This window comes from Podospora anserina, chromosome 5, assembly GCF_000226545.1.
Source record: "Podospora anserina S mat+ genomic DNA chromosome 5, supercontig 5".
Lineage (NCBI taxonomy): Eukaryota > Fungi > Ascomycota > Sordariomycetes > Sordariales > Podosporaceae > Podospora > Podospora anserina.
The window spans coordinates 148,238-165,912 of NW_001914847.1; the positions used below are offsets into that span (position 1 = coordinate 148,238).

General features: G+C 53.1%; 8 protein-coding genes across 8 annotated transcripts; 4 read left to right on the forward strand and 4 right to left on the reverse strand.

The window, feature by feature from the left end:
- Nucleotides 1-307: 307 nt before the first annotated feature.
- On the forward strand, nt 308-1,663 carry PODANS_5_4857 (uncharacterized protein; the record flags this gene model as incomplete). Its single annotated transcript, XM_001905307.1, has 3 exons — nt 308-312; nt 442-888; nt 952-1,663. 3 exons carry the CDS (start codon nt 308-310, stop codon nt 1,661-1,663), a joined length of 1,164 nt encoding a protein of 387 aa, XP_001905342.1.
- A 671-nt stretch (nt 1,664-2,334) lies between these two features.
- PODANS_5_4860 (uncharacterized protein) lies at nt 2,335-3,188 on the forward strand (the record flags this gene model as incomplete). Its single annotated transcript, XM_001905308.1, has 3 exons — nt 2,335-2,647; nt 2,716-2,788; nt 2,858-3,188. The coding sequence occupies 3 exons, from the start codon at nt 2,335-2,337 to the stop codon at nt 3,186-3,188; spliced, it is 717 nt and encodes a 238-aa protein (XP_001905343.1).
- Nucleotides 3,189-3,305: 117 nt separating this feature from the next.
- Nucleotides 3,306-5,191, reverse strand: PODANS_5_4870 (uncharacterized protein; the record flags this gene model as incomplete). The annotated part of the gene is made up of 2 exons (XM_001905309.1): nt 3,306-4,907; nt 4,967-5,191. The coding sequence occupies 2 exons, from the start codon at nt 5,189-5,191 to the stop codon at nt 3,306-3,308; spliced, it is 1,827 nt and encodes a 608-aa protein (XP_001905344.1).
- A 1,935-nt stretch (nt 5,192-7,126) lies between these two features.
- On the forward strand, nt 7,127-8,393 carry PODANS_5_4880 (uncharacterized protein; the record flags this gene model as incomplete). Its single annotated transcript, XM_001905310.1, has 3 exons — nt 7,127-7,331; nt 7,396-7,840; nt 7,910-8,393. 3 exons carry the CDS (start codon nt 7,127-7,129, stop codon nt 8,391-8,393), a joined length of 1,134 nt encoding a protein of 377 aa, XP_001905345.1.
- A 1,272-nt stretch (nt 8,394-9,665) lies between these two features.
- Nucleotides 9,666-10,910, reverse strand: PODANS_5_4890 (uncharacterized protein; the record flags this gene model as incomplete). Its single annotated transcript, XM_001905311.1, has 1 exon — nt 9,666-10,910. One exon carries the CDS (start codon nt 10,908-10,910, stop codon nt 9,666-9,668), a length of 1,245 nt encoding a protein of 414 aa, XP_001905346.1.
- A 1,034-nt stretch (nt 10,911-11,944) lies between these two features.
- On the forward strand, nt 11,945-13,973 carry PODANS_5_4900 (uncharacterized protein; the record flags this gene model as incomplete). Its single annotated transcript, XM_001905312.1, has 3 exons — nt 11,945-12,724; nt 12,794-13,397; nt 13,459-13,973. 3 exons carry the CDS (start codon nt 11,945-11,947, stop codon nt 13,971-13,973), a joined length of 1,899 nt encoding a protein of 632 aa, XP_001905347.1.
- Nucleotides 13,974-14,608: 635 nt separating this feature from the next.
- Nucleotides 14,609-15,656, reverse strand: PODANS_5_4910 (uncharacterized protein; the record flags this gene model as incomplete). Its single annotated transcript, XM_001905313.1, has 3 exons — nt 14,609-14,838; nt 14,902-15,287; nt 15,577-15,656. The coding sequence occupies 3 exons, from the start codon at nt 15,654-15,656 to the stop codon at nt 14,609-14,611; spliced, it is 696 nt and encodes a 231-aa protein (XP_001905348.1).
- A 792-nt stretch (nt 15,657-16,448) lies between these two features.
- Nucleotides 16,449-17,466, reverse strand: PODANS_5_4920 (uncharacterized protein; the record flags this gene model as incomplete). The annotated part of the gene is made up of 3 exons (XM_001905314.1): nt 16,449-17,142; nt 17,201-17,218; nt 17,273-17,466. The coding sequence occupies 3 exons, from the start codon at nt 17,464-17,466 to the stop codon at nt 16,449-16,451; spliced, it is 906 nt and encodes a 301-aa protein (XP_001905349.1).
- Nucleotides 17,467-17,675: the final 209 nt, after the last annotated feature.

Sequence of the window (17,675 nt, forward strand, 5' to 3'; positions counted from 1 at the left end):
CCTGTTGGTGGCGGCAGGCTTCTCAGCATCGGCTGTGGCAGCCCCGTCAGCTTTGTATCCTCAGACAAAATGTATGGATGTTGCCAGCAAGATCCAAAAGGCCATTCGCCATGGATTTCCTCGTGTAGGTTGTCCTCCAGAATATGAGCCCGGATCCATGATGTGCTAAGTTTGGTGATATGTGACGCGCAGTTTGTGACTGTCGATGAGAATCGAAATTGCAAACCTCAATATCGGCTTAACAGGGGCGAGTGCTGGGATCACATGAGCCCCGAAAACAATTGCAAGGCCTACTGTGAAACAAGCCATGGGGTGAGTTCTGCCGCCGCATCACGTCTTCTCCCCTCGCCCCTGACTAACTGTTTGCCACAAGTGGTATTGGGGCCACCCGCGGGTCCTGGGCGTTCGGAGCTGGCACAACCCATGTCAACGAAGCGATAGTTGCGGGATCTCTGTGAGTCTCGGTGGCCCAGTCGGCGAAGCCACGACCGTCATGATCAAGGACGAATCTTCCACTGGAAACAGCACCACTTACAAGGATGGAATATCATGGAGCGATACATGGACTGTTGCGGATACCTTCAACTTCGGGGTAACCGGCACAGCCGGTGTCGGTCTGTCTAATATACCACTGTTTGATGGGGTTCCAATCATGGGAAAGGCCGGTGTGGACATGACATCGGGTTATACACACAGCGACGGCCAAAGATTCGAGCAAAGCCGAAAGCGGAGTGTGGATTGGGAGAGTAATGTCAAGTCTTCTCAGTCGTATGGGATCACGAGGACGCGGCAAAGATCCCTCTCATACTCTACAACCGGTAGTTGGTCAAAAGACGTCTGGGCCAATGACTATTGTGGCAGCTGGTTTGCGGTGCCGCTCTTGGGGATGTAAGCCCGACCATGCCGTCTTGCTTCCACGCCGAGAGATTGTGTGCTAATGTTTGAGCGTAGGAGTTGTGGCAGAGCAGCGATGGGCGACTTGGTGAAGAATCCTCTCAATAACCACACTCGATGCAATCTCGATAAGTTTGGATCGTTCGACGTGTGTGCCTCGTATGGGTTCAAGCACGAGACGGTTCCCGATGAATCTCGCACCAGGACGGTATTTGTGCTGCGCGACTGCAAGCGAGGTTTTATCCTCCCTGGCGAGTGGCAGCAACATGAGTTTGCCTACAGCACCATTTCGTCCATGCCTGAGTACTACAGGGACCACATCTCGAGATGGGGCATCAGAAACCTGGACGAGAAGCCCGAGGACGATGAATGGGTGTTCCAGAGACAGATGGACCAGAAGCTCCACAAGTTCACAAAGACCATTGGCGTTACCGACTACAACTTCAAGTACTGCGGAGAGGGCGAGTACTGCGTCCAACTGAAGTTGACCAAGGATCGGTGCTATGATATCCCGCGTGGCTATGTCAGTATGCCCGATGAAAGCCCCAAATCAGCCCACGTTGTTTCGGCCACCGTCATGCCCGGCCACTGCTGTATGCTTTTCTCCAGACACCAATGTCTTGGACAGGCACAGCGTCTGCTCCCCGGAGATACGAAGTTGCAAGAGGTTGCGTATGAGGGTCTCGCCCACAGTGTTGTCTGCAATGCGAGTGAGTATTGCCGCTCTCAGACAGACGAAGGTTATGGCAGCGCCAGCGAGGATGACTAGGCGTCTTAGCCGTGGATTTCCAGAATTGATTGGGACGGCAAAACTTCTTCGGATACCCTCGGAGTAATGAGAAGGAGTTAGATTGGAGTAGATGGGAGGATCTGTGAGCTCGTTTGCTAGGTATATTGCTAGATATGCAATACATTCCAGGAGTCTATTGATAAGGTAATCGTGGCCAAATGACTACATATCAACATATATCATATTCTAATGCCAACTCGCTGTTGCTTAGAAAATCCCAACCATCCGTGACGTAGAGGCCTGAGGTCCAGACCTGTGTGAGTTTGTTTAGCATGTACTGGATTGTACATTTTCTTTGTCAGCCCAGAAGCAGGCCGCTTCCGCCATTGCGATGATAACGCACCACAATCGAAGTTCATGCTCGCGATCAGCAGTGATCCTTGCGATTCGTTAACCTCTTCGTATCAAGCCGAAGACAACACACACACATGCATGTCTCGCCGGAGAAGACAGATCTAGCATGATTCGCAACCAAAATCCACGAATTGCTGATTGTGGAGAAGAGGGCAGGTAGGCTAACTACGTACTTTCAGAACACGAAAACCTAGATAGAGTCAAGCCTCGGACCAAAGCTTACAGTGGCCGGGTCGAAGACTATCTTTAGAAGGTTTGGGCAGGCTCACAAAGATGGACCAAAGGCAGGTTTCTCGATGTCAACCAATTTTTTTCATCCAGCTGAGCACAAGAAAAGCAAAGAGCCCCTCTGCTCCATCCCAAAAAAAGGCGAGACAATCTTGTCGAACGTGCCTCGGAGAGCGTCAACATACCTAGCAATATTCGAGATGGGTAGGCTTACTGGGCTTCTTCTTGCCTTGCTTTCGCCCCTGTGTGTTCTCGGCAGTCCCAAGACTGTCGCGGCCTGTGGGAGCACTGGCTTGTCGCTCTTTGCTGAGGCCAACTATGAGGGTCCCTGCCAGGCTTTCTCGCCTGAGACTCTCGACAACACACACCAGGCCAGCTGCGGTATGTTTCTCTTTCATTGTTGCCTCCAGAGGCTCCACTATCTAACCATGATCATTACACGCCAATAGTGGACATCAGCCCCTCTATACCAGTGAATTCCATCTACAAGGGCTCCTCCCTCAGCTGCTGCTTCTTATACGAGTAGGTCTTTTGCTCCACATCTACAGGCTCTCTTTCAATCTGTCCATAACTGACGACTGCAAACTACAGAAAACCCTGCCCGGACCCGTCGTCCCCGTTCTACCCTCAGTGCCCCAATCTTGTGTCTCAGCGAGTCTTTGTCCCCGGCATCTCGGATCTGTGTCGTTTCGGCTGGGGAAAAAACACCATCAAGTCCATCGTTTGTCCCGACAAACACACTTGCGAGTCCTTGAAAGATGACATGTCTACCACGACACTCACTTTCTTCGTTGAAAAGGAGATTGAAGATCCATTCACTGGGCGTGTAACTAAAAAGAAGGAGCCGCAGAAGAGGGAAGTCAGTTTGAGGGGGTACTGGTTGGATTTGCAACAGGTCAAGGGTCACAAACGGGCCATCTGAGTCCGAGATGTCAGGCCAAAAGCCGGGGGAAGACTAAATGCGCAGCTAGCAAACTTGTTATCAGTCTATTCCCACCTTCCCACAGGCAGACAAGGGAACCAAATACAGAAAACAAATTTACAAGCTCTTCCTATCCTCCTTGATCAAATCCGCCGCCTTCTCCGCAACAGCATAAACCACACTCTGAATATTTCCCACCGGCTCCAGCGGGAAAACGCTCGCGTCCACCACCCTAAGCCTCTTGGTCCCGTACACCCTCAACCTCGCATCCACCACACCGCCCTGCTCCCTTGGCTTCATGGCGCAGCTGCCAGACACATGAAACACGGAGATCTGCCTCTTGCGGACAATTTCCTTTGCCTTTTCCAGATCCGTCGCCACAAGCCCCTCCGGCTGCCTCTTCCCCCCGTCCTTGAGCAGCTTGCCAAACGGCGTCGACTTGTCGACGAGCCGCTCGACAAACTCGACGCCGCGGGCGAGGAGCTCCATGTCGAGGAGGTTGGAGTTGTACTTTGGGTCCCATACCGGGGCGGCGTGGACGTCGGGGCTGGAGATGTGCACGCTGCCGCGGGAGAAGGGGTGGTTGAGGATGGTCATGACGGTGATGTAGTTCTCGGGGAGGACCGGGAGGATGTACTCGGCCATGGACTTGGGGACGTCGGGGATGGAGACCTGGGTGGGGAAGAGCAGGAACTGGAAGGTGGCCTCGTCGGGGGACTCGACGAGTTTTCTGATGGCTTGCGCGTCCGGGGTGGTGAGGGTGTGCTCGTGGGAGGCGAGGAGCTCCTTCTTGGCCTCGGGGGAGACGATGCCGGAGCCGTCGACGAGGGGGGAGTAGGCTACGCTGATGGTGCTCTGGCCGAGAGGTCCGGCGCCGGAGGCCTGGTACATGCCTACCAGAGCGTTGAGAACGTTGGGGTCACGGAGGACATCCCCTGACGGGGTCGTATCGGCGACCTCGAAGCTCTGGCATACAATGGGGTGGTCTTGCACGTTCTCGCCCACGCTGGGGTTCTCAACAATGACGGGAATGTTGTGCTTCTCGAGGATGTCCTTGCTTCCAATACCGGAAAGCTCCAGAATCTGGGGTGACTGCAGGGTACCAGCCGACAGGATGACTTCGAGGTTGGCAGATATCTGCTTCTTCTCACCATCCTTGGTCAAAATCTCAACACCAGTGGCAACAGGCTCATCTCCCGTGGTGTCAAAGACAATCTTTTCCACCAAAGTCTCGGTGAGAACCACCAAGTTGGATCGCTTCGCAACCTCTGGGTTGTAATAGCCTGTGGCTGCGAAACTTCTGGTGTGTGTTACTGGATCAATGCTGGCCTGGTTCTGGAAGGCACCCAATGCCCTTCCATCACGAGGATCCGTGGTGACCTCAAGGCCTTGTCCAGCAAAGGTCTTCAACCAAGCTTGGTTGGTTACATTGTAACCTTCACTGAAAGTGACGTGGATGGGCCCGTCACCTTTGGCGAGGTCCTCATTGTGATAGGTTAACCCGCAGAGGTCCTTGGATGACTGGGGAGGAGTGTGGACGGTTGCAAACTTGCGCAGGTAGGGAGCAAGAGAGTCAAAGTCCCAGCCCTCGTTGCCCAGGGCTGCCCAGGCGTCAATGTTGCCCTTGGAAGGATACAACAGCATGAGGAAGTTGAGGGCCGAGCTGCCACCAAGCATCTTCCCGCGAGCTTGGTTGATGACCCTGTTGTTCAGGGTAGGCTACGAAACATGATCAGCAAAAGGCCCTCCTGGTCAAGAGAGCGAGTGGCACGACCTACCTGGGGTGTTGATGTGAAGTTCCAGTCGTATTCATCCTTGCCGTACAAGCCGGCAACAAGACCCGGGCAAAGAACCAGGGGGTCACTGCTACGGTCTGCACCGGCCTCGATGACAAGAACACGGACATCGCTGTCTTCGGAGAGCCGGTTGGCGATGACGAGGCCGGCAGTGCCGCCGCCAACAACGACATAGTCGAACGGCTTCTCAAGGTCAACAGCAGCCATGATGTGTGATGGGAGGTTTGCTGATGGTGGGTTGTACTGAACAATCTGGGCGCTTTCGGCAAGATGCGGGCTGGATGTCGCTGAAGATGCAGAAGAAAGGGGCACCCAAAGCTGGACAGATATGGAAACAGAAAGGGGGGGCTCGCCAATTGTATGCACAAGGGGGAGCAGGCAAGAGATCTCGGCTTCGGCAGTTCGGGGATGACGAACAATTAGGGGTTCGCAAAGCGGATATCACCAGGCTCGCAACACGCAGCAGAGAGGAGTCTGGAGAAGTCGGTATGAAGATCAGCCTCGTTTCAACCGAGTATGTCGCGAACGTGGTCCTTTTGTTTGCTTCAGTTCCCCTCTCGAGCCAGTCCCCCAGCCCCCACTGGGCCATGCCAATGGTTTACCACCGCCGACCCCCAACATGGTCTAAGAGTGTGTTTATTCAGGGGCCGCCCCTCCACACCTCGGTGTCGTGAGCCCAGAAATGTGGGCGTTCTGCAGGTGTTCTGCGTGTTCTGCAGGTCGGTGGCTGCAGTTGGGGACGTTGTGGCTCGACAATGACACCCGCAAGCACGCCAAGTTGGTTGAAAAAAGACTGGGGTTACACTGGGGTCATGAAGAAGCGAGAGATATCCCTAGAGGTGGGCAGACTCGAGGTGGTATGGAGCGGCAAAAAGGGGCGCAGATCTGCACCAGGTAATTGGGGCCAGGGTTAAGGGCGGGGTATCGACTATTGTTTGAATGGCACGATGGACTCGTCCAGCTCTCGCGCTATCGACACAGCAAGACGGGAGTCAATGGGAGACTTTGAATTCACCATGCCTGGAGGTGGTTTTGGGGCACGGAAAGTGGGGGTTAAACAGGAAGTGATTGCCCGGGGAAGCCATCCGGAAGAGGAGATATTGACGAAGACCTCAAAAAACGACGTCTCGAACCCCACACAGCTCAAACAAGCTAGCCCATGTATCCTTGCAGAACAAGGTCTTTCTTGGATTTCGTCCGCTTCTTCGTCCTTGCTGTCGTCTGCTGTCAAAGACTTGCCAAGGTCCCTTGTGCTCGGACACGCCGTTGATGGCTTCCGCAGTGGAACTTGAACGCGCCGTCCCTAGTAGTGCAACGGTTTTGTCTTACCGCAGCGGCCATCAAAATTTATATTTTCTGTGTTGGAAGCCGGATGAGAGGACCTCTTCGTGGTCCAGAGATTTGACCGGGCATTACTATTCCTTTGAGCCAGTTGTGCCAGTTGTTCCAGGCTGGAGCCAAGCACACAATATTATTTCTCAGTTCCACCCTGCCCTGACAGCACCATCACATCACTCACATAAGCTTGCATAGACCCAAAATCATCAGGTACAACCGAGGCTGGGCACCAGAGCTTTCAGAAAGCAGGCCACATCTTTATCCAAAGACCCCGAAAGACTTCGCTTATTGCTTGACCAGTCTCGTTTCTCCAAGAGGAACCCAGACGGCACATGCACGGCACAGCATCACTCACACCCCCCGGTCGAATAGGTGTGCTTCCTCTCATGGGCAATGCAACGCCCTTCTGCAGTTTATTATTTTCTTTTCTTTCTTGAAGATGTGACTGCTACCCACACGAGGCACGACGTGCTTATCCTGCTGCTCATCTTTTCTTTCTCGGGTCCTGACAACTACCTGGGTTGCTTGCCGGCCATGCCCCGGATGCCATATTGACGATCTTTACCTTTTTACTTTAACAATCCGTCCCCTGTTGCTTACACTGCTCCCGAGCAAGTGGTGGACATTAGCAACCGCTCCACAGTGATCTGAGCATTGCCCCAGTTTCTATCTTTTCTCTCTCCTTTCAAGGACAGCTTCCTTGCTCAGACTCGGGATAACTGCCGTGGCCTTTTCTCACTAAAAGGAAGGGGACCACTCCTTTTGGCCTCCCTCCCCTCCATCTTGTCAGATCAACATTTCAAGATGTTCGAATACGTCGAGTTTCCGATCCTCCCGATCGTCAAAACCCATCTCATCATCAACTGTGTACTAGCCGTCATAACTTTGGTGATCATTGGGCTGAGACTCTTTGCTCGCTTCCTGACGGGAGCTGGCCTGTGGTGGGATGACTACCTCATTCTGTTTGCCGTCCCTCAGGGCATGGCCATGGTAGTGATTCAGGGCCTTTGTAAGTCGAACGACTCTCCCCTCGCTCTCGAGACATAGATGTACTGATATTTACCTTCTTTCAGGGGCGCCGATGGGCGTAGGATATCCAATGGCCGAGACCGCTCCAAATATCGAACACATCCTGAAGATGCTCGTCTCATACGAACTGATCTACGCGACATCCATCAGCACCATCAAGCTCAGCGTCCTCATTTTTTACCTCCGTGTCTTCGTCAACAAAACGATGCGCATGGCCACCAAGGGCGTCATCATCTTTGTCTGTCTCTGGTCTGTTGGGAATATACTGCAGGTGTTTCTGATTTGTCGTCCTTTTGCCGCCATCTACACCGTCGCTCTGATGCCAACAGCGCAATGCGGTGACCAAGTCGGGTCTTTTATTGCCATTGGCGCGTTCAACATCATCACCGACGTGTTGATTCTGACGCTCCCGATTCCAACGGTGTGGACTCTGAAGACCTCCAAGGGCAAGAAGATCGCCCTGACAGCCGTCTTCTTGGTTGGTTTACTGTACGTGATTCCCTCGCCTTCTCCTTTCCGTTCACACATCTAACAAACCTCTCCCCCTTCCAGCGTCAGCGTGGTCGCCATGATCCGCATCGTAACCCTCACCCAGCTCGACCTCGTCAACCTGACCGAATCCATGGTCTGGGCCGACTTCTGGTCCGCGACCGAGCCCAACCTCGGCATCTTCTGCGTCAGCCTCCCCATGCTCGGCACCCTCTGGACCCGCTATTTTTCTCGCAAGAGCCCCTCCAAGCTCGACCCGTATCACTCCTCTGAGAACGGCACCAACGGCACCAACGGGTTCAGCAAGCTGAAGAACAGCTCCAACCCCGGCACCGACACGATCGTGATGGAGGATTTGTACGCACCGAACAAGGAGGTGTATCACAAGACGGACGTTGCTGCTGCCACGCCGGATGGGGATAGGGCGGGGACGCCGCTGAGGGCGAATAGCTCCGAGGAGGCGCTCACGATGCAAATGGGGGATCATCGGAACTATCATAGGCAGCCGGAGGGGATTAGGGTGCAGACGAAGTGGACTATTTCGGTTGATTAGAATGGTGTACAACAGCTTTTTTACCTGCCTACACATACATCTACGGGCACAGTTTCTTGTTTGTTGGCTTACGGCTTTCATTAGATACGGATTATTGGATTGGAGTGCAAATTCTTCATGTACATCACCATATTTGGATACTCATACTTTTCTTTTTGCGTTTTGGGAGGGGGGGACACGAATATATGAGTGAGGTGGGAAAAACAAGGCTCGGGAAAAACAAGGCTCGGGAAAAAGCAAAATCAGTTAGATACGGCTACCTACGGATACCTACTACTAGAGAAATCAATCACATTAAAGACAGCAAACACTCAGCTATTCAGCGTCTGCTTGCACGGAGCAAATCATCGCTTGTTGTCCAATAGGCTTCATGCTTCATTGGGACGTTTTAAAACATAGCTAGTGGACAAGTTAGCTGTAGTAGGATGAGGCGTAGCAGGAGGAGGCTCAGCGGCACAGAGAACGCAGAGAAAAGCGGACGGAATCCCAGAGGATGGCACAGACTCTGCCGCACGCCGCAAGATGCAACGGTCGACGGGGTTGGCTCCACGCCGCTGGGGCACATACACACATCGCCGCATCGTCGGGACGAGGGACCCGATTGAAAGGTTTTGCTGGTGGCGTTTGCTTGGTATTCGGATTTGTGCGAGACTGATTCTTTGAGGCGGGCAAACAGTGGACTGGCCGTATTAGGTCAATGGTGGATCTTGAATTCTGGTTGGTAGAGATGTGAAGAGGACAGTTTTGGGAAGCCCCCTTTTTTTTATACCCCTATTCTGCCCCTGATGTGGCAACACATAGATACCTTACTGAGTCAGCAAGCAACTAGCTAACGATTATGCGTAGTTGGCACAACGGCAGGCGTGTTTGATAGAAACCATAGATTTTGAATTGTACAAGAAATCTAGAGAAGTAAATTGTGTACATATGTCTGGCCACACACGTGCAGAAACGTGTAATATTCACCAGCTTCTGTAGTCCAAAGTCCGAACTATAAAACCGAGACAGTGGCGGTGGCACAGACCGTCTAGTAACGTCCATAGTTTCTTGTAGATATTTATAAGCAGTCTAGAACCGATGGCTGGCGGGTATGTGACACCAATGTTCAAGCTAACGATTCAAAAGAGGAAAGACGAGAATCAAACCCAAGCCAACGTAGGCAAGCATGTGAACAAACAATAGCAATCAATAAATCCGGATAGCTGGTATACGAAAACGAAAATCAAACCGTTATCATTTCCATCATGATCTCGCCAGCTGCTCGCATACACTTCATATCTTGGTCCCCGGCCTCGCCAACGCTCTCTGCTGCCGTATCGCCGAACTGCTGATCTTCGCCGAGAAATTCTCTTCTGTTTTGGTCACCTCTTTCTCCTCCAACACATCCTCCGCATCCAGCACATCCACCTCAAACACCTCCAACGTCTTCCACCCCTGTTCAGCCCTCTTATCATTCACTGCCTTGCCTCCTGACCTCGTCTCCCCAGACACAACCAACGCATCAACATTCTCCACCGTGATCGTCGGCCCAAAAGGATCTTGAATCCTGACACAGTGAACAAGAATCGTCCCATCCCTAAACCAAGCCTTGACATCGCCGTCCCTTTCCTCCACTCGTCGCGGCTGCTGAGTGTCTTTCCATCCTCTTTCCGAGAGCTCGAGAATCCGAGACAGAAACAAAATCACATTCCTCGCTCTGGTTTCCCAGGACTGGACGAACTCGGCATACTTTTTGTTTTTCAAAAGCTCATCGCCTGTGATGCCGATGATGTAGGTGCAAGGTTGCATATTGGCGTCGTCTTTTCTTGGGACTTTCAACAACAGCGCAGCGGCGGTGAGGAGAAGCTTGTGACCTGGGTGTAGATAGTCAAAGGTTCCACCGAGGCAGACGACAGGGACCCCCGGCGTCCGAGCGGGTGTTGGGCGTGGTATGTTTCCTTGGGGGGCAACATGCATAGTGATGCCCCCTTCGACAGGAATCAACTGCTCCTGCAGCAATGTTTGCCTCCCCTCAGCGAGCTTGAGATAGGTCTGATAAAACTGAAGCCCAACCTCGCTTCGGACGTGGAAGATGTAGTTCCATGGGTGATAGGCCGAGGCAAAGGTTGCGAGGTCAATCACGGTGGTGTTGTTGGTCTCAATGGCAGGGCGGAAGTCTTCAGTGAAGCGCTTGTTGCGGTTGTGGTCAATCATAACGACTGTGGCATCGACTGAGTTTGGCCCGCCGTCAATTTCGGTGCCGATGCCAAGCTGAGCAGAGACGACGGAGATGATGGTGTAGATGCCGGCTACCAAAGCCTGGGCTTCGGTCCATGACAGGGTCTTGGACCGCAAGAACTGGCCGTGCAATATTGGGCATTCGACAGCTACGGTGAGTTTAGAGGCGCCATTTGGTCGCTTTAGCCTTGAGAGTGCAGCAGTGATGGATGGTCGATATGCCGTGTTTAACAACGAGCGACTTGAGGGGTCGGGAGGAAATGGAAGCAATAGCAACGAGGGTAGTTCGTCTCGAGGCATGGTGAATAGCTATGACTGGTTGTGTGGAAATTGGTGATAGATTCAAGATATGTCTGGTGGCAGATGTTGAGAGTATAATACAGGTGACGGGACGTTGTTTAGCGGGACGTTGAGATGGGCCACTGATGCACGATGATAACCGCGGTTCGTCCTCAGCGCTGCAGATACCCGCTCGGCTGGTCTGGTTGGGTAAGGTAACAGGTAGCGGGAACACGTGAGGTCTGCAGTTGTTCTCCCGCCGGGTTTGTTTCTCCAACTCCCTCTGCTCTGACGATTGAAGCTTCCGCTGTTGCTGTGGAGGGCCTGAAAGGAAGCTACCGATAATCCAGCTTGTTGTTAGCGGAGCAGCCGGTCCACCAACCTCCAAAAAGGCCGCGGGGCTACCCCTGGGTAGATGCAACGGTTCAGGCAGGAGATGCACATCACCCCAGAAGCCATCCGCTGTGTATGTGTCTCGCTGTGTGGCTTTGATATTGACCACCATTCAGGTACCCGTAGGTCGTTAGATTTGAGTCAACAAGTGACGCCCTAGATCAATCCAACGTGTCAGAGACCAGCCGCAGACACCTGGTCAGTGCTCAGTAGGCGGCTGACGATTCGCGACTTGGCGGCTAAGGTAGTAGCCCCTCGGCGGCTGGATTGGGTGCACGATTGCTGCCAAACCGAAACATCACATTTGGTCGCCCGGTTTGGGAAATCCCCTCTTCAGCATAGCACAAGTCCTGCGATCTTCTACCGCAAGCCAATTCTGGGCTCTTGGGCCCAAACAGCCACATCTCGCGCTGAAGACGCGACACTGACACCGGTCCTGCATTCCGGTCGCAAGACGGAGCCACGGTGGGCGGACATCGCATCGCTCTGGCGCATCTCGAACTACGAACCACCCCGCTCCCCCCCCCCCCCAAACAAGTACTCCAATCATCCCCCGCCTCCCGCCGCTGCTTGATTCGAGTCGACCCTCCGATCAACCAAGCTCGGACCCGGCACCGAACCTCCTGTGTGCTGCGCGCTGAATTTTGAGAGTGTCCGAGACCATGAACCAACAGCAGCAATACCAGCAACCGTCGAGGCGGACAGACGCCTACTCGTCGCAACACGACGAACTCCACCTGCCCTCGTCATCCAGCATGGCCCACCAAGGCCAACATCCCCTTCAACAGCAGCAGCAGCAGCTTCCCACCCGCCAATATTCCTCTGGGCCCGGCGTTCCTCCCCATATCAAGCTCGAGCAGTCCCCAAATCCTCAGCAGCATCACCACCAAAGCGCCGGTGTAGTGCCCAACGTGCTACAGCCGGGCGGGCTGCAAACCAGACCTCCTGTCATCTCGTCAAATACCGCTCCGGTCCTGCCTACCATGCAGCAACAGCAGCCACCAGACTATCAGCCTCATCAAACACCAACAAAATCCAACTCGATGAACCTGTCGCATAATTACCCGCGATCCAGCCCCGCCGCTCCCTACGAGGGCGGGTCCGGCTACTCTGCCTACGCTCCCAACACTCCTGGCGGTGCCGGGAGCTCTTCGCAGTACATGTCGCCAACCGATTCAAAATACAGCCAGTCCTCGGGCTCCCAGCGCATCCCCTCCAATGCGCCCCTTGGTCTCGCTGACATACGGCCCCGCGCTGACTCGAGTCTTTCCGATGGCATCCCCGGGACCACCTCCTACGAGCATGCAAACACTCAGTCACGTACCAGCAACTACATGGCCCCATGGGCTCTCTATGCGTTCGACTGGTGCAAATGGGCTCCCCAGGGAAACAGTGCTGGGAAAGTAGCTATTGGGAGTTATTTGGAAGATGGGCACAACTACGTAAGTACATGCGAGCGATATGTCGCTGCTTGGAAATGTCTTCTCTGACTGGTTCACTTCCGGTGGTAGATTCAAATTCTCGACGCTCAAGTATCTCCCACACCGTCTGACGTCTACTCGCCCGCCGGGTCGAGGTATACAATGGACTTTACTAGAATCGCCGAAGCAACTCACTCCTATCCCGTCACACGTCTCCTGTGGGAGCCTCCATCGTCACAAAAACAGTCAACCGATCTTTTGGCCACATCCGGCGACCACCTCCGCCTTTGGTCTCTTCCTTCCGATCCTCAAGTTCAGACTCCTGGCTCCTCGATAACGTCAAGAAACGGCCGTGACATGCCGATTACGAAACTCACCCCCTTGGCTTTGCTCTCCAATTCCAAGACACCCGACCACACAGCACCCCTGACCTCGCTCGACTGGAACACCGTGACCCCCAGCTTAATTATCACGTCCAGCATCGACACTACCTGTACCATCTGGGATATTCCATCCCTCACGGCCAAAACTCAGTTAATCGCCCACGACAAGGAAGTCTACGACGTCCGTTTTTGCGCCAACAGTGTGGACGTCTTTGTGAGCTGTGGTCAGGACGGCAGCGTGAGAATGTTTGATCTGAGGAGTCTGGAGCACAGCACCATTATTTACGAGCCAACCGGAAAGGAAGAAAGAGGTATACCTTTTCCCCCATTTCCTTCTTATTTTTTACCCGTAAACTAATATATTTGTTCTAGACGCCAACGGAGGTCGCATCTCCCCCACACTTGCCCAGCAAACAATGTCCCACCCTCCTCCCCTCCTCCGACTGGCCACCTCCCCCCACGACCAGCACCTCCTCGCCACCTTTGCCCAAGACAGCAACGTAATACGCATCCTCGACGTGCGCCAGCCAGGCCAGGCCCTCCTCGAGCTCCGCGGCCACGGCGGCGCGCTCAACTGCGTCGAGTGGTCCCCTCTGAGGAGAGGAACCTTGGCCTCGGGAGGTGACGACTGCCAGGTGTTGATCTGGGACTTGCTGAACAACAACAACACGTCCAACGCGGCCACAATCTCCACCAACGGAGCTGCCCCGCCAACGGGCGCTCAGGCTGCTGCAAGCACTGATAATGTCAGGAGTCCGGTTGCTGCTTGGCAGTGCGAGTACGAGGTGGGCAATCTGGGGTGGGTGCCGCACTTGGCTGGGGGGGAGTATGGGGATTGGTTGGGTGTCAGCGCCGGGAGGGGGGTTTGGGGTGTGAAGTTGGGATGAAAGGGAAACGATAGCGACAAGAAGAGAAGAGGTTGAAGGATTATGATACCGTATGAACAACGTGAATGAAATTGGATGTTGGAAGGAGGGGGGGGAATGAAGGAATGTTTGATAACTAGTTGGGGAGGTTTCTGACGTTGGGAGGCTAAAATGAGAGGAGGTTTGTTTGTGATGCACGAAGAGAGGAGACAAAGGCAGAGAGGGACAGGAGAAGAGGCATCAAAAGGGACAGGAAAGCAAGCATTACATATCTGATATCTATAGACGGAATGAGCCTGTGTACTGCTTTGTTTTAACCCTTGAGACCGTAGATTATGGAATAGGTACATGCTGCAGCATGTCTTTACGCCCATGTCGATACAAGGCTTCACACTCAGAAACAAAAGGCATAATATGATCCAGCATCTGACTTTTTGGTCTTCTCTAACGTCGCTACCCCCAAAAAAGAGCAAGATTTGACTTTTGTTGGTTTTGTTGCGCATATTATCAAGATGCAACACACGCTATAAAACTTTCCGAAAAAGACACTCCTTTCATTACTCATTACAATGTTCGTAGCATTTGATGAGGTCATGGTATTTGTTTTCAAGATGACCACCAACTATTTTATCTCAACACATCACATGACAAGACGCTTAAAGCTTCTGCATGGCAACAATGTCGGAAGACTGAACGTAGTCCTCGAGCTCGGCGATCTGCTCCTGGAGATCATCAAGAGAGACCTTCTCGTCCTCGACGACAAGGTTGATCTGGAGCTTCTTGATACCGAAGCCGACGGCGACGAGCTTGGAAGCACCCCAGACGAGGCCGTCCTTCTCGATGGCACGGACACCCTCCTCGAGGGCAACCATGTCGGTCTCATCATCTGTGGAGAAGCAGTGTTAGCAGGAATGCCAGAAAAAGTAAATCATTGAAAATTGCAACATACCCCAAGGCTTGACGTCCATGGTAACGACGGACTTGGCGGCGGGCTTGGCCTTGCCCTCCTTCTTCTTGCGGTACTCGGCGAGGCGCTCCTCACGGATGCGGGCAGCCTCGGCGTCCTCCTCCTCGTCGTCGGAACCGAAGAGGTCGACATCCTCATCCTCCTCCTCGGCGGCGGCGGCGGGGGCCTTGGCGGGGTTGAGGGTCACCTCGGCGACGTCGGGGCCGTAGACGGTGTAGGGCTGGCTGGCATCACCGGGGAGGGTGGTGAACTCCTCCTCGTAGGAGGCGATGTGCTTGTACCAACGGGCAGCGTTGGGGTACTTGGCGGCATCGGGAGCGGAGCTCAGGGCCTTGAAGACGACAACATCGGCCTGGGAGGCAGAGTACCTTTGGAGAAGCGCCTTTGTTAGTTCACAACGTCTCTTTTGCTTTTCTTTTGCGCGCTTAGAATTGGCAGTGAACAAGAGGACACAAAGCGCAATTCAGAGCCGAAAACTGAACTGCGCGCTGCGGGGTGAAAAGGAGAAGGGAAATCAGAGTCGCAATAATTTGCTGGATGTGTAATCATTTGCAGAGGTCTTAATTCTGCTAAGAAACACGGACCATAGTGATCATCATGAAAAGAGAGGCAAAAATGGTGTATGACTGTCAGGGAGGGGGAGAAATCAACACATACCCGGTAACGTAAGAGCGGGTAAGGAGCCAGTTGTTGAGCACGGTGAGACCGGCATCGGAGAGGAGATCGGTGAAGCCCATTTTGATGATGTTGTGAAGTCTTTGCGACGTCGTTTTGTTTAGAGGTGTGGATGAGGAAGTTGTCGAGGTGGCAGCAAGGAGGGCGAGGATGGCGGGGTTGGAAAATCTTTTGGATTTAATAGATTTCGCTGAGTCCCGGAACCCCGCACTGAGCAGCCCACTTTCGCCCACCCCCCTCGTCCCTGATTTTGATGGCCTGAGGTAGAAAGGGTCGCTGCCCGACGCTCCACTTTAACTGCTCTGGACCGAGGACCCTGGTTGGCTCCGCGTTTCATCTCATCTCTGGGATGGACAGGTCCAGATCACGAAACACCATGAAGGGTTTTGTTGAAAGCTGGAGACAGAAATGATTTGTTTTGGAGCCTCAATGTCATGGTACTTGACTCTGCTCACTCGATCCAGGTAGAAGTAAGGATTGGGGTAATGCGACCCTTGAAGACGGCCTACAACCAGCCTGGAGTTCTCACTCGCCCTGCCAAACACATGTGTGTTTCTGGATGACTCAAGCATCACCATGAATATGACATACACATTAATGTCCCGAGAATTTGGGTATTCTTAGTCAACTATTTTACCGGTATTCTCTTTCCTAGACCCTTGGTAGCTTAGAATTAAAGTCTTCTCCCAAGATGACTGATTCAGGGGACTGTTGTCCCACATGTCCCAGCAAGAAAATACTGTTGACAAGCTCCGGGCTGTAGGGTTAGGATACAACCATTGTCTCTCACAAGACAGACCATAAATCTATCTGAGAAACTCAGCATAGCCCTGACATGTTCTGAAAGGTACAACTTATTCCTCCTCGGCTTGATCACCACCACTCAAATCCGGAATCCACCCCTTGGGACGTTCGCTACCCCTGATGGTCCTGTCGTAACCCAGACGTTCAACCTTTTGAACAGACTGCCGTGTGACCTCCAGCTTCTTCTCCCACTGGAACCTGTTGCCTTGCCCAACGGGAAGCATCTCAAAAAAGCTACCCAGCTCATGCATATCCTCGACAATGGTTCGAGGCTGTTCGTCACCCCCAGCTCCGCCCCCAGCCATTGTGCCTGTCAGTGCTGTTGATGTAGTGGCAAAACGCATCATTTCACCCGTAAGATCAAACACGCCGTAGAGGTAGTCATCTTGGGTGAGGCTAACTTTCGGTGTCTCCTTCTCCAGGGGTTGCTCTGGGGCCGCAGCAGCTGGCTCGCTTGCATCCGTCATGGCTACATCCTCTGATGGTGTGATCCCCTTCCGGACCAAGTCCTCCATGATCGGTGTTAGCTGCTCGGGGGTGATGAGGGTCTGTGTCTTGAGATAATGCAAGAAAGTAAGCGCCTCCACAAGCTCTTCCAGACACATCAGGGATCGAGCATATCGGTAGCGATTGATGCCCTGGATCTCAGGGGCAATGGTGGCCAGAAGCTTGGAGATATCGGCGAGCCGTGTGTCAATCTCGGCCTGGATGTTTTTTGGCAATTCCTCGTCGATTTTCCGGATTCTGAATAATGATATGAGCATTTCAAGATATTTTCTTAGGATTTAGATCCACTCCATACCTCTGCAAGGCAAATATTCTGTCACGGTGGTTAGTGAAGGGTCAATTCGAGCCAAGGCAAATGCAAGCTCACATTTTCTTGCTCAAAGCCGTGATATCTCTTGAAGCCTTGATAATGCGCTCCCGGCGGTCATGATGCTGGTCAAGCTCATCTCTGAGAGTCTCAAACATGGGTGTGAACTGATTCTGCACAACCTTTTTGGCAGGCGGCTTTGGTCCATCCCTCTTCTTGGCATTGCCATTCCAGTCACGCTTGAACCCGGACATTTTGACGTATTTTTTGTTGGTTTGTACAAGAGGTGCAGTTTGTTGTCGCTCTTGGACGCCTTCCATTTTTGACGTCGTGGTGATTGGTTTGGTGCTATGGGGACACTCCATGGGCGTGGCTCTACACCAAAATTGTTAGGCTCATCTCATCTCAACAGGGGTGAGATTCACCCAGACATGAAGGGTGAAGGACGACAATCTCATACATA